Source organism: Gambusia affinis, linkage group LG23 (genome assembly GCF_019740435.1).
Source record: "Gambusia affinis linkage group LG23, SWU_Gaff_1.0, whole genome shotgun sequence".
Taxonomy (NCBI): Eukaryota; Metazoa; Chordata; class Actinopteri; order Cyprinodontiformes; family Poeciliidae; genus Gambusia; species Gambusia affinis.
The window spans coordinates 5,681,487-5,697,207 of record NC_057890.1 but is presented as its reverse complement, the minus strand read 5'-3'; the positions used below and the strand labels follow the sequence as shown (position 1 = coordinate 5,697,207).

Genomic DNA, 15,721 nt, shown 5'->3' with positions numbered 1-15,721 from the left:
TGCAAGGCCACAGAACAAGCAGCTGAAGATGATTTGGAACAGCTCTGGACGTCAAAGAAGATCTAATTAGACCACAGCAGTCTTTGGCAGAGTCACTAAAACCTATAAACAGAAGTCACTGCCACTCATTTCGGCTTTTCCTCAAGAGCCGACGCTAACTGGGATCAATGCTTTTCTCTTTTAAATCCTAAAAACCAAGCTGACATGTTTTGTGTGGAGCGTTCGCTCACAATGAAGGCAATAGCTGAGGTGTAGACAGAGTGCCAGTTAGATAAGGCGGAGAGGTTCCTTAAGAAGTTAGTGACAGGTCTGGCTCCTCGTTCTGAAAAAACAAAAAGACGGGAAACATAGGTTAGAATTATTTCATACAAGTTGATATAATACAGTGTTTTGTGGTGACATTACATCACCATCTCTGTTTTTGGTTTGTGTGGGTGTTGTTTTCGCACTCACTGAGTCGCCTCATGTTTTCTGTCAACCTGAAAGGAGAAAAAGGAAATAAACAAGTTAGGAAACTGCACAAAAAAAAAAAAAGAAAATTAAAATGTAAAAAGTAGGAGGTCATGCCAGCGCTGTAGCCTTCATAAGCCTATGACTCACACTTCCTTCATAGAGGAAGAGAAATAAATCCTCCACCTTCCTACCTGCAAAATAAAAGCTGATCTAAAGACGGTGCCTAGTTACAATGACAACACTACTAAATATTTTAAATATAAACTCAGTTCAACAAGTTTTAACCATAAAACCTGAAAGAGCTACAGCCTGTTGGCACAGGTTCTGTTTTGGAGGAAGCCCGACCCACCTTTTAGCACTTAGCGGCTCCTCCGTCTCCACGGTGCTCTCCTCTGGCTGGAAGCGGAAGTCTTCGATGTAAACCCCGAACCGCTCGTAGAGCCACTTCTGCAGCCGCGAACTCCACACCTCCTTCTGCTGTTTCTCCGCTAAAACACAGAGGAAGCACAGCAGACAGGTCAGAGGTGGAACTGTGGATGCACACCGAGGTCGGTGTCTGTAGAGAATGTGCTAATTAGGAGTTAGTTAGAGCTGGGCGAGATCTAATTTTTTGGTTTCTGAAGGTTAGATTTTTTTTTTTTTTTTTTTTCCTCCCCTCAAAAATCTGGATTTTGAGGTAGCAATTTTATGAGAACTCCAACATGGAAAAAAACAAGCAAATTACTGGAATGGCACAAGCTTTTTCTCTCCTTAAAACAGAGTTTTAAGAAGTTATTCTAGTCAGATCGCATCTTTATTCTGCTCATATTATGACTATATCCTCATAATTAAACAAAAATTCTATATGTACTCCATCTACAACTCACAGAAGCTTATTTTAAAAAGCCACAGATAAGAAATAACAGGACATTGTTTGAAATAAGCACCTTATAAATGCTAGCCATCTACTGTTTGACAGAAAAATTTGCCCATGATTACCTAGCAACAGCTAGTTTCGAGATTGGAGCAAACTGGTAAAACAAAAACCAGGCCAAGCAGGGAGAAAGGAGAAAACATTTTCCTAACACAGAGAAACTCCTACCGTTTGGCCTTTGGCAGCATCCACATGCAGCCCTTTAAGAAACGACACCGCTAACCGTCATCAGGACAAAAGCAGCCGCTACAGCGAGCTGATTGGTCTAAACCTCTGTGCCTCCAACGCTCTCTTTTACAAACTACCAACAGCAGAGGAACACAACGCTGCTCAACAAGACTCCTTACAATACCACCAATATTATTATTACTATTATGATTGAATTATTACGTTAACACTTTAAAGTATTGATTATTAAGGCTAATGAGCAACATGGTAAACATTAATGTGTGTTTTTCTGGTCTGAATGAGCACCACAAGAGGCAGTGTTAGTTTGAGAAGATGAAGGAACTCATTCTATCAAAGTTTGACTTCCAGTGACGTCTGTCTGTCTGTGTGTCTGTGTGTCTGTGTGTGTGTGTGTGTGTGTGTGGGCGTGAGTTGGTGTGTGTGGCTGGCTTTAAGACAAAGGAAGATGCCCGAGTGCCGTCAGTGGGGAGGGAGGCTGGAGCTAATTTAGAAAATTAGGTTATGATTGTGGATCACCTCATGTAGGTCAGATGAGTCCGAGTCTTGTCTTGAGTTGAGTTGAGGCTGAAGTGTGTGAAGGAGTGTTTGCAAAAGGAGGAATGATTGAAACTATGGTTGCCGTTAATATTTTGCATCGAGTTAAAATTGGTAAATGCACTTAAACTGCAAGTGTGTGTTACAGCCGTCACTCACACTGCGTTCCACATCTACAGCAGCCTCCTAACACTTCCGCCTCACTCTGTTTCAGTGGCTCCTCTACAGCCCCGCCTCCATCTTTTTTTATTTACTTTTCCCAAGCCCACCTCTCCCACTCGTTTCCCGTCTGTGCCCAACCCACCCCCTCCGTCGGGGACGTACCCGTGCCATTTTTGGAGGGCGACTGCTGCTTTCGGGGAGGCTGCGGTGGCGAGTCCTCCAACCTGAAGGCGGAGAAAGAGAAAAAGAGAGAGAGAGAGAGAGAAGACACGGATGATTTGTGACGTCACAAACGTTGGCGCCGCACGAGAAACAGCAGCTGCCATGACGAATACAGGCGGATTGATTGGAAGCAATTTTAGACAATCTGTCCGAGTTGAGACAACAAGCTAACAGCAGGTGCTCGACAAAATGATCAATGCCAAAAAATAAATAAAAAAATAAAAAAATTGGAACCTTCTGCAAAATCAATATGATACATTCCACTTGAAATCTAATCTATAAATATAGACTCAGCTGTCACGATTCCTCAAAGTAGACATGAATATCAGCAGCAGCTGAAATACAAGAAATTGTAAAATGAATGAAGCATTCCTTTTACAGACACACTGAGAAATCAATGGATGACAAAAAAATCTTCTAATTCCTGCCTGAGCCAACTGGAAATCTTCAAAATCAGATTTTTCAATCATCAAACTTTACACAAGTGTTACCAGGCCAGTTCTGGTAAGAAGCCTCTAAATGTTCCACTGTAAATGTTTCTATTATGTTTTTTGGATTAAAAAGTTGAAGACTGGACATCCAAACATGGAGAAGCAGCATTCAGCTTCTATGCGCCATAAATCTGGAACAAAACAGCTGAAACACAGAGCTCCTTTAAATCGAGGCTAAAACTTGTTCAGAATTGCTTTTGAACCACAATAGGTGAAACACTGACAAACATATTTGATGCGTATTGAGGATTTTGATGATGGCACTCATCAAAACGGGATATTCGTTTCTGGTTTCTCAGTTGTTGACTACATGGAGTCTTTTATGACTTTGTACTTTTGTGTTTTATGATGTAAAGCACTTTGAACTGCCTTGTTGATTAAATGTGCTGTACAAATAAACTTGATCGATTGATCCACCTCTGCTCCTATCGTACATAATAACGAGTATTTCCCATTAACCAGAGGATAATAAAACATTTCTAATGTATTAATTATGGCGCTTAAAAAGAAATCTAAATCAAAATTAGACTCTGATCGCTTCATCTCCAAGATAAAAAAATTAAATAAGGTTAAGGACAATACTCAGCACCTTTATTCTTAGCAGTTACATATTTTTTCTGTGATACTAAATTAAGTGCTAATCTTACCTCAAAGCAACTCTGTCACATTTTAAGCCATTCTTTGTTTTGGCAGCCATCAGTAAACAATTGCTCCTCTGAGCCTCACAGGAGGTCTTTCACTACACTGGCCAACTGCGGATATATTCTAATTTCTATTTAGGAGGAATTAAAATCATTTTTCTCTTCTTTTTTTCCTGCTTTATTTTCGCAGCAGACTCCATCCAGCTGGAAGCTACTGACTAGAAAAACAAAGCTCTGTGTTCAGGACTCCTGTGGCTTCTCCCACATTCCTGAGGTTGTGTGGCTGTACCGATAATCACCCGGAGGAACCAGACAGCCAGAGTCCAGCTGACACTAGCATAGCCACGGGGTCACACGGAGCGGACGGTCGCTCTGATCGGCTCGTGACTTGGTCCCCTTTTTTTTTTCCATCTCCTGCGAAGCGCGCGCGGTCGCACAAACTCGCCTCCTTGAGGAATTCCCCGCCTACCAACGTGCTGACGCTATTTATAACGGAAAGCCTTGGCCGCCGCCGGCACTGGTAAACAGACACACACTTTGACCTCGGGTGAACTCTGCAGGGCCAAAACGGAGCGTTTGCTCCAGCTCACCTCGTCCTGAGGACCTCGTTCATCTTCTGCTCCAGGTCCAGCCTTTTACTCCGCTCCCTCTCCAGCTCCTGCCGCAGCGAGTCCACATTGGTCTCTTCCCGCAACTTCCTCAGCTCCTCCTCTAGAAAAGGATAGAAATCCTGGAGATCAGTTTGCAGCATTCTCTTAACGAGACGACAAAGCAGCACACACACACACACACACAGACACAGAGTCAAAGTTTAAACTGACTTTTGGAGACGTACGATGCTTTCGTTTCCTCATTCGGTTTCACATCACTAACAGAAAAAGGAAAGAAAAAAAAAAAAAAAAGAAGCGAGCCTTTGCTTTAAAAGCGGAGTCCGAGTCAACCTACATAAGCTGGTTTCAGGTGTCAGGACTTTCGGAGTGTCGACTGCAGCATCAGCAGAGTTTCCTCTCACACCATTGTCCCGGACTAAAAGGGACGCATGAATATTGGAGGAGGGAAGAGGCCAAGAGAAGCGTGCAGGAGCGACAGCGCTGTAATGCTGCTCAATAATATGCTTTAAATCCCCCAAATTCAAAGAAATAATCTTTATTAAACATGGACCCTATGATAACCTTAAGTTATGAGAAAGAGCCATGGAGTATGTTTATCACACATCCATGAAGGGTTTTAATTCATAAAAACTATTTGGCTGCTATGCTTTCGTTCTCAGCCAATTTCACATATTACTTTTGTCCTTCCTCACCTCCCGTTAATGTTAATGAAACATTTACTGTCTGGACCTCCAGCTGCTCAGGCATCAGCTTAGCATGGAGTCAAAAGGTTTACACTTTGGCTGCCCCATTTACATTTTATCTCTCGCTGTTCAAATTAGTACAAAATATTAATTTAAACTAAAAAATAAAATAAAATAAAAATAAAAAAAACTCGTTCAGCTTCAATAATGATGCTTAAAGTACATAGTATAAGTGAACTTTTCTTTAAATTATGCATATCAGTAACTCATGGAGCCATTTAGGAATAATTACAGAGAAAGAATCCAAACAAAGTGTGTTCAAGTAACTGACCTTCCTGCTCAAATTAAATGTTTAAACACAGCATACAAAGAAAGTCACAAACAAAATAAAATTCTCGCCAAGACTTTTGGCAGTTAGCAAAGAGTATTCAAATAATTTTGAATACTCTAGCTGACCTAAAACAAGAGACGTTTAATCTGATTTAATTTCAAACAGTGAGAGAAAAACCAATGTCTGATAGGTGTATGAAAATCTTGAAAACGGTTAATTGTAATACGGGCATTTTCACTTGTTTTGACCATTATTTTTATTTTACCAGTCTCTAGAGATAAAAATCTTTCATGAGGGAGACCTGGCTTTTGTCTGGGTCTCTAAAACGCGTTTGCTCTAGAAGATAAAATTCAGCAGCGATAAGAATGCAAGTCAGTCTCAAGTATTTTCTTCCAACTTATTTATTCTAATCTCGCCTTCAACACTTCTGCACATGGCCAAACAGTCGCCTGTCTCTGTGAATGGTACGGTCTTTACGGTATAAGCAAATGGCTGGTCAAAGGTCGGAAAGGGCGGTAAGCGGTTTAATGCTCGCCTGACGCCAGAACTTTCAACAGCTGATTTTAAACCTGATAAACGAAACGCAGACAGAAGCTGGAAAGCGTTGCGGCAGATGTACTTTACGTATCTGAACCGAGATATTTTGCACAAACATGGCAAGGCAAAGTCAACCAATAAAAAAAGTTGTGTTTGAGTAGCTGATCTCTTGTCGGTTCCTCTGGTAGAAACGGAAGTTCATCTTTTTTAAAAAAGGTACATGAAATAAAATGTGCCTCGTCCCAGAAGTCCATCCAGGACGCCGCTGTGGAAATAGGGCATCCAGTTCGTGATACAACACAGCATGACACAATATGCTATGTGTGTCACACAAAAAGAGCGGGAGCACAGTCATACCCCTATTCCAGAGTGGCTCTCTACATTAGATACCACATTAATAATTCTGTCAATATGCCTGCCTGTTCTGCTTCTAAAATGGGACTGCTGACTTCTAGAGAAAATGCTCTAAGTTAAAGTATCACAGGGCATCTTTGGCAAACCGAAGGTCGGGAACTGAACCATTTATCTGCAGCACAGAATAAGGATTAGCTAAATGTCAAGGTAAGAGTTGTCACTTTGAATCACGGTGACCTTCCTCCGGTGCGAGCTTCTAGGACAGAGGAGGGGGGTGATTTTCAAAAAAGGACAAACAGGTACTAGAAACCAGAAGAGGAGAACATCTGGAAAACCATTTTTTAATCCCATTTCCAGTAATAGTTTGAGCTCAGGGAGGTTATTCATTGAGATATAAAAAAGTTTTAAAGGCTATTGAAACTGGTGATTAGTTTTGGTAATATTTTCCTGATTGGTTACCAATTCAAAACTTACTGAATAAGTGACCAACCACAGTATCAGTATTTCTTAAAATCTAATTTAAGACTTTAAGATGTTTTAATGTCACCTTGACAGAAATTTAAAACCAAACAACGATGAATACAGGGAAAAAGGTTGAGGGATCCGGTATTACAATAAAGCATAAAAACTAATATTTCTGTGGTTTGAAGCTCTTGGCAATAACTTGCTGCCAAACGTAAGTTTTTTTGCACCTAGCCTCGTATGAGTTGCCAAGAGAAGTGATGAATAGTGGCAAAAACAAATGCCACCCAGCCAACTGCCCCTACATTTGCACTTACTCATGATAGATGCAAAACAGCTACCTAGCTTGCTTACTAGGGCAGTGGTCCCCAACCACCGGGCCGCGGACCGGTACCGGGCCGCGCAAGAAATAATAAAATATTTCCGTTCTATGTATTGAGTCTGGAGGAGCTTTTATTTTGAAAATCGTACACCGGATGCCGAGGGTTGAGTCTTGCGCCAGCTCTTGCGCCAGCTCTTGCGCCAGCTCACAACGAGCATGCACCCCCCACCCCCTCCCCGGTCCGCGAAAATTTACGAAGGCTTTGGCCGGTCCGCTGTAATAAAAAGGTTGGGAACCACTGTACTAGGGTATCTTAGCAGCTAGTTAGCGGTAGCATTGACCGTCTCGCGTCACAGAACGCAAAGAAGATGTCTGCGTGACAATTCAAACTTTTGTCTGAGAACATTCCTCTGAGGCAAAACAAAAATACAAGAATGCACAGGATTAATTAGTTCTCCCAAAACAAAACGAAAGACCTTTGATTGAGATGTTTAAGGCTAACTTACTTTATTTTTATTTTTAAGAGACATTTTAAGGCATCGATTTTAGACGTTTTAAGGATGCGCCGACACCCTGCATCACTATATTGTTTAAAATATGCTTTAATCAATTTCATGCCCACCATTCTAGATCAAATCAAGCATGAAGTTGTACAAATATAAATTATGCAAATAATAGAATAGAATAGAAGTACTTTATTCATCCCAGCAGGGAAATTACTTTGCAGTTGCAGCATAAAGACAAGACACAGTTCATTACACTCTGAACAAACTATTTGTTTTCACAATCTGTTTTTTGTTTTTTTAATAAAATGACTCAAAGATAGAATCTTGAATTGTTCTATCAGATGGCAACTCCACTGTGGTCGTTTCCTCTCGTTTACTGTTGTTCCAAAAATGCTACCAACCACAACTAGAACTGCAGTTGATGATGAAACTTCCTGTTCGTGTGCAGGCACACAGCTGCTTGGTGCTTGTGACAACAATCATGAACTGCAACCATTAAGAGGACAACTTGCTGCTTGCTGGTGACCAACAATAATATGACGTTGACATTTTTTGTTGTTTTGTGGTCGATCCTGTTGATTACGTCAACCAAAACCGGGTAGAATTCCAAGGTAGATTAAGCGATTACCAAAACTAACACGTGAAACAACTTTTATGGACCTCTAAAGGTCTAACAAAAATAATTGACTCTTTATTGGTTAAAATCCAGGTTCTATTTCTACCTTGATAAGTGACAAGACAGCCCAGAGGAAGAAATGAAGGCTTGCTGAGAGTTAGCCAAACTCTCAGCTATGATACGAGATATGATACGAGAGTGAGCCTGACTATGATCAGCTATAAAGGATCTTATTTCTGCTCACATGTACCTCAGATGTATAAATATAACATAGCTTTAAAAAAAAAATAAAACAAAAAAATCAAATTACGTCTTAGTAAAATTCTTAAACTCTTTGCCCACAACTTCCAAAGTCTAGAGGTCACAAACTTACTGAGGTTGAAGTTACTTTTATGGCTTTTGATCTTATCCACTGATCCACTGTAGAGCAGCTCAAAGCTGTCAAAGGTGCAGTCCTCCAACTTGCACATGCCCATACGTCTCTGTAGCTGTCCACTTCCTGGGACGCTTGTGCAGGACTGAGACGGCAGGGTGGCCGCTTTGGGCTTGTCCTGAAATCGCGCCATGGCTTCCCGCTGTTTGGTCTCTTTCTGCTCCAGAAACAACTCAAAAGTTCCCCCCAACTCTGAGCTACATTTAAGTCTCATCCATAAGGTGAGGGAAGCGGCTGGTGGGCTGGATCCTGCAGGCAAATTTTAAGCAGTCGTAACAAAGCAGGGCCTGCACGCAGAGTGATGGTCGGTGGTGGAAACAGAAGGAGGGCAGTAGAGGTAGAAAGAGAGGGGCGGGGCTTTGCTGGGTGTCCGGCGCACTCAGAGGGTTCAGAATGAGAGATTTCCAAACACGCCAGAGTGGTCAAATTATCTAAAAACCATCTTTCTGAACAACTTTGTAAAAGTATGTCTCAAATCATTTGGCTTTTAGCAACTTTGTGCTGTTCTATAGTGTTCAGGGATACTGTAAATACTGTACAAGATGTTCCCTTTTATCAAAGAGGGCAAACTTTTTAAGACCTGAAAGGGAAAGTACAGCACCACTTTCTCTAAGCCAGTCCAGAGACAATGGCTCCTTTCAGTAAAGGATGGATGGAGGAGGTGGGGGAGGCATTGGTGGTGGGGTGTGTGGGGAGACACAGAGAAAATCAGCCGCTTCACACTGGCCTCTTATTGTTCACATGTACAACAATGTTTGCCAAAGCACTAGTTGACTTGGACAGAAGAAGGTTTGGGGCCTCCAGCCAATCTGCAGATCGACAGACTGACCAATGGAGAAACCAGAACGTGGATGGAGGGTATGGGGGGGGTAGCAAACAAAAAACCAGCTCAAACAGCGGTCAGCTAGAGGCTGAGATAAGATAAAAAGTGGCCTTAGTTTGTTATAAAGGCTCAAGTTAAACTCAGAATGTCAAGAATGTCAGTTAAAGTTCAAATCAAGTCATGATAATGAATCAGCCAGAGGAAGTAAAATCTGTGTACATCTACACAGATATGAGGGAAGTCTTATTTCCATACATGGGTGCGTGATCAAATCGCACCTGAAAATTGGACGTCATGCCGCCAACACTTGGCTTTCGTCAACAACTCAAGAGGCGGAAGTGAGCGCTGGGAGCAATGCAAAAAATGAACACGGAGATTCAGCAGGTAAAAATTTCCTCGAGGAATTTTAATAATCGAGGTACTCGAATCATTCGAGGAATTGTTTCAGCCCCAACATGCTTGAAACAAGAAGTCATTTATATTCTGTGAATTTCTAGGGATGCACCAATCTGATACTTGAGGCTCAGCATTGGTCAATTTCAATTCGATACAGAAAAGCAGTGCTGAATTGACTTCAAATGTTTCTTTTTTGTGTGTACTAAATTTCTAATTTCTTTGATAACTCTGCACCAGTACACCGTACTTAAATCCACTAATAGCGTCACAAGATTGGTCAAATATGCAAAACATTATAACCAAGACAAATAAGAAACTGAAACAACAAAAATAGGTTGACGACCTCTGTCAAATATGTAAAAATAAATTGCAACAAAACTTCTTTCAAATGGTTCAGAAAGTGCAATTAGGAATTCTGAATATGATGTAAAAAAGAAAAAAAAGCATGAATATATTTGCTCTAATGGATCAGTCACATTGCCACTGATATCCGATATTTGCATCAGTCCCGCTTTTTTTTAATATCGAGACTGATGGTTAATATCGGATCAGTGCATCTCCATATATTTTGACTCAATTTCTCAGAACCATTTGTTTTATGTAGACCTGAAGTATAACTTATTAGTGGAGATTTTTGAATAGTACTAATAATTCAGAATGCAGTTTAGAGATGCGCCAAAAAAAAAAAAAAAAAAAAATAAAAAGCCAACTACCTGCCACCAGTTTCTGTTTCTCTGTCATCCTGACCCGACTGATAAACTAGGAGATTTAAGATCTTGACTAAATGTGGAACAAAGGTCAAGAGATCTGACTGGTTTGATGTGTTGATGCATTTCAAAGAAGAAGGAGGAAAAAAAAAGAGAAAATCTTATTTTCACCACTTCCTGATTAAATGAGGTTTCATTATTGCTTACAAAACAAACCGTAAAGCCCGTCATGAAGAGAAGTGACGGACCCTGTGGACGGACATTTGCAATCGCCGACAACCCCCATCGATCCTGATAAGCGCGCCTTTAATGCTTTTCCAAGTATCCGCAGTTTATTTTCAGTAATCTCCATAATGCAGTAATCCAGTTTGTGCTCAGGCTAAACGAAGAAAGAATATCTTATGTTGTTTAATCGCATCTGGAATTCCTCTGCCTCCCACTCAGACCCAGCTATCCTTTAATGACCTAAATTTCGCTCGAATTCACGGTCTTCCTCTTCAGTTTAGGGACAGATTCTCCGTCGACGTCAACATCACGGTTGTCTGGGAAATGACAGAGGCACTCCTCCATCGATTGATTTGGGAAGGACGGGAGGTACAAGTTTGCTTAACCAAGATTCACGTCAATGCCAGAGGAGAAACGTGAACCCATTATAAACAATCTAGATAAACAACCAGCTAATGTGTTGTCAGCAGGCTGGATATAATCTGCGTGTTTGCGAACAATATTCACATCAAACGTTTCATAACATATCTAGCTGCAATTTCTCCTGCAGAGAACACTGAGACTGAACTGCACAGCTTTAATTATATGCAATAACCATTTACTGTGAGCCCCCTTCTGATTCAGAATGCTTTATAGCAGATTGATAAGATATCTATAGGTTTGTTTGCATTAATAAAAGGTCTATAAATCCCAGACCATTTCTTCTATGCTTCAATGGCTCCAGCTGCATTTTCTCGTTAGTTGCAAGGCCTTCAACTCTACAGCTCAAACACACATCATTTACAAGGAGGAGTATTGATTTCTTCTGCAACACTTCTATAAATCTGTGATGCAGAATGCTCCTTAGTCCCACAGTGGCTGTCCAAGAAGTTTACAGTTATCTGATTCCAACCTGTGGAGCAGAAAAGCTGCAATATATATATATTTTTTAAATCAATATTTCATTAAAAGTTTTAAAAAAATTAAGAAAACATCTATTTGGATACACGTCTTGCATGTTAACGACTAGATCAATATTGAAGACTTCTTGATGATGATTTAGGAACATGATCTCCACTTACTGCTGCCAAGCAGAGAGCAAGCACTAAAAATTACAGAGCTAATTCCTCTCCAGCTGCATTAGCCTTCGCGCAGCTGCAGAGCGCCTCCTGCTTGGTGTGTGTACCATGTTCCCCCATGCCCAGTTTGAAGTAGGGCAGCGGCTCGGACACCGCATCGATCCGCTGCCGAGTTTAAAGCGTCGCACGCTGACCTTCAATACAAACCAAACACAGGAAACGCACGCGACACTTTCTAACTTCATTGAACTGTCAAAGAAAAAAGTACAACATAGAGAGGGGTCCGACTACATCAAAGTCAAAACACCTGATGTGCTTTGTAAGATAAAAAAAAAAAAACAAAAAAAACATAAAAATAGTTACAGCCATGATTAAAATGTAGAGGTAAAGAGAGATCTAAGAGGAGGAAGTTGTGGGAAGCTATGAAAGCTCAGCAAGTTAAGCCGGCTAATATAACGGCATGAGGTGATTTCCACTGGTACCAGCCTCTGACATCACACCACCAGCAGGAGGATCGGTTCATTTCAACTCTGTAATGTAGCCGTTTGCACAAAGGGATTCCATATATAAGCCGGCAAATTAGTTCAATGCTAAAACCCTTCAATCTAATATTTCAATTGCAAAAAAAAAAAAAAAAAAAAAAAAGCCAGCTGGTCTGCAACTGATGTGTGGGGAACTGAATGATTAAGAGATAATTAGTGTTTGCAGCAGTCGATCTTGGTACTTTTATTTTTAATCACTTAAATCACTAAAGAAGTAAAAAATTTAAATTAAAAATAGAGATGAATAATACGTGGCTTAATTGTAACCAATGGCATCCTCTCAAATTTCAGATACAATATCTAAACCACATGTTTTATTGATCATGTGCAAGCCTCATTGGAAAAATAGAATCTCTACCCTATTAGAGACAATTTTGTGTTCAAGAGGCAAAAGGGTTTGCTAACAACACTCCTCTGTGTGGAAGTTGGTATTTAGAGCAACACTTCCTACATGAAAAGGTTGCCTCTTAACAGCAGAAGTATATAAAATGAGAAAGTCCATTTAAATTCATGTAGTTTGTCGCATTTAGATCAGAAGGTACGTGTGAAGAAATGACTGAACATGAAACCGAAATGTAGAAAGAGGAAGAGAGAAAAAAGCAGCAACTGTAACATCAAAAGGCTGTCAGAAGTCATGATGCGTTCAGGCAGCTTTTCTTTGAGTAAAAATGTTCACAAATCAGCTAGTTTAGAAACAATCTGAAAGGGAGATTCAACTAGACCAACTGTAGCAGAAATTCCTTAATACATGAGAAAAATATATACTTTGTTATAAAACTGGTTAATAAGAGATGTAAATTATTTATTGACGTGACAAATCTGGATTTCCCCCCACCCAACAATTCAAGTGTCTTTCACAACGAACAGTTTCAAACGGAAGAGACTGCTGAACCTTCCCATCTGCATCACGTTATTTAAAGATCAGAGAGCTAAAGGTCGGTTGAGCTTCCATTTGCCATATTTGACAACAGCACGCAAGAAACTAAACCAGAGTCGGATGTTTATCTCATCTTCACTGATTTACCGTGATCATTTTTTCATGACATTTAAAATCTCCCCAAATTGTCCGTATGTCGGAATGGCTAGTTTTACCATTTTCTCAACTGTTTGTGCAATAATAGTACAGTTAAATGTCACATTTAAGAATATGATTAAATGCAGTTACTGTGTGCAGTATAGTGAAGCAAATCACTTTTATTTGGTTGGTATCCTAAAGAAGCATATTAAAAATGGGTATCGTTTTTCAAAAGATTTATGTCCGTTTCATTGAAACAGCTATTTAAAAGAGGAGCAATAAACTGTTTTTGTTGTCACTCATTAACAGGATAGCACCACAAAATATCATGATAAAACTAAATTCATATAATGCACCTCTACACTGAACATTTACGTTTGCTACTCTTTATGCATTTAAATTGTGTCCGACCATCCAAACAAGTAATATTAAGAGTTTATATTTAATCTAAATTCCCTTTCAAATTAAAAAAAAAAAAAAAAAAGAGGTTGCTGTTTCAGTTCAGAAAATATTTCTATATCCGCTGGACTCCAACAAACTTCAAACTATAACTTGTTCTTCTATACATCTAGTCCAGAAAAGCTATTACAAAACAAGTTGTTTCTAAAAGGTTTTGTTTCATACACTTAAATCTCTTGAGCTCACACTAATGACAAACTCTATATAAGCGCACGAGTCTGCATCGGTTTGCTGATGTACAATGTTTACTGGTTGACCACAATATCATAACGCCAGTAGAAATAGACAACAAGGCCACAGGGCTGGAAGCGCTGGGACTCCATTAGGTGGCGAGTCCGATTACGTCACCCAGAGACGGGAAAGGAAACGAAGACAAATGGATAACTGGGAAATACGAGAGGGATGGAGAAGATGGAGTAACATCACCTCTGCTCCAGTATTTTTTTTTTTTTTTGGGGGGGGGGGGGGTTGGTTGCAGTCATTGTGTTTCTTTCAAACGTGTGAACGATTTAACTCAAAGACACTGTGGATGAGTAAAGATAAAAGGGAAAGGAAGGTTGGAGGCTTTATTTAATGGGTGAGAGAGAAAGTTCAGGATAAAAATAAAAAATAATTAAAAACCAGGAAGAGCTCATGTAGCAGTGCAACAATGTAGCTGGACATTTTAGCTCTCTAAGAGGCTTTAGAAGAGAGGACATGGCCTGAGGTATTTCCCGTCACTCACACACACACACACCCTCTGCATCTCTTTCTATCTCCATTAGATATACAGGAACAAAGGGAAAGTGTGTGTACGTGGGCGGGGACGGTTCACAGTCCATTACACACCGCAGGACAACTCTTACTGGACAGCACAGAGAGCTCACTGTAATCATCGTCCAGATTTGTTTTTAACCGAGGAATGATGTAACGGTGATTCCCAGAGATTGTCGCTTAGTGTTAGGAATGCAAGTCGGACGTTTTAATTCAACCGGACGGGGAGAAAAACAAAGTATACAGTTAGCAGTGATTATTTAATATGTCCAAGCGCTGGCTTTATAACAGAGGGCTTTTTCCCCCAGACGTCACAGAGCTGGTGAGCCGTCAGCTGCTGCGCTGAATGCAAATCTCATGCAGTCAAAGTGAAACTAAAAATAGGCTGGCAGCAGCACAGTAATTATGCAAAGCCAACCTCAAACCCCACAAATATCAAATAATAATAAAAACAAAACTGGAGTAGTTTGATTGCTTTTGATTGAAATATGGTTTGTGCGTATAAAAATTAAAAATTAAAAACGGGCACAACAGAGAAACCTGCATGCGAGGGTTGAATCACGCAAAACAAAATCTGATTATGGCACAATTCATAATGTATCTACACAGAAAGCTGAATAGAAATTTGTCACAAACCTTTAAAATGCATCCACTAACTGGCTTGGAGCGATTAAACAAAGTTAGCATCAGACATTTCTTGTGAACAACGTCAGACTCTACGACCGAATATTAAGGCCATGCTAAGAAAAAGAGTAAAGTCAAAATAAAGTAGTACAAGAATAACAATTGCAATTGTATCATACTTTAATCTTGTAGTTTATGAATTTATTTTTGTAATTAAAATTTTTTTCTTAGTCTAGCCCCAATAATAGGTTATGCATTTTAAAGTCCTGCAACTGATGATAATCTAACACTTAATACATTAAGTATTTTCTTATTTGTAAAACCATGACAGTATAACTTCACAAGATGCTCAACATTCCCCAATTTACAACTGTTGTAAAATGTATTTTTTTTGTGTCGGAGGTCTCATAATATGACTTTATCCTGATAAAATTTCAACTTTATTCTTGTAATTTTTCAACTTTATTCTTGAACAACTCTATTCTGGTAATTGTATGACTTTAATCTTGTAATACTCCATGTAAAACCTCATACACACTTCAGTTTCTCCAGGCCGCCAACGTCTTTCCATAGCTTTTTAATTAAAACCGATTGATAGAGTATGCTTGGGATCGCAGAGTGCGTTCCTGCTTGATAGCATCGCAAAATCTCCCAACAAT

At 40.0% G+C, this 15,721-nt stretch overlaps 1 protein-coding gene across 2 annotated transcripts in view; it reads right to left on the bottom strand.

Annotated features, from left to right (window-relative positions):
• Positions 1 to 15,721, bottom strand: part of gramd4a (GRAM domain containing 4a) — a 45,345-nt gene that overhangs the window by 13,021 nt on the left and 16,603 nt on the right. For both annotated transcript variants that reach the window (XM_044108828.1, XM_044108829.1), the window contains exons 4-8: positions 4,196 to 4,316; positions 2,414 to 2,475; positions 803 to 941; positions 454 to 479; positions 231 to 322 (exon numbers count right to left, since the gene is read on the bottom strand). In XM_044108828.1, coding sequence (XP_043964763.1) covers positions 231 to 322; positions 454 to 479; positions 803 to 941; positions 2,414 to 2,475; positions 4,196 to 4,316 — 440 coding nt within the window. The remainder of the gene's footprint in view (positions 1 to 230; positions 323 to 453; positions 480 to 802; positions 942 to 2,413; positions 2,476 to 4,195; positions 4,317 to 15,721) is intronic.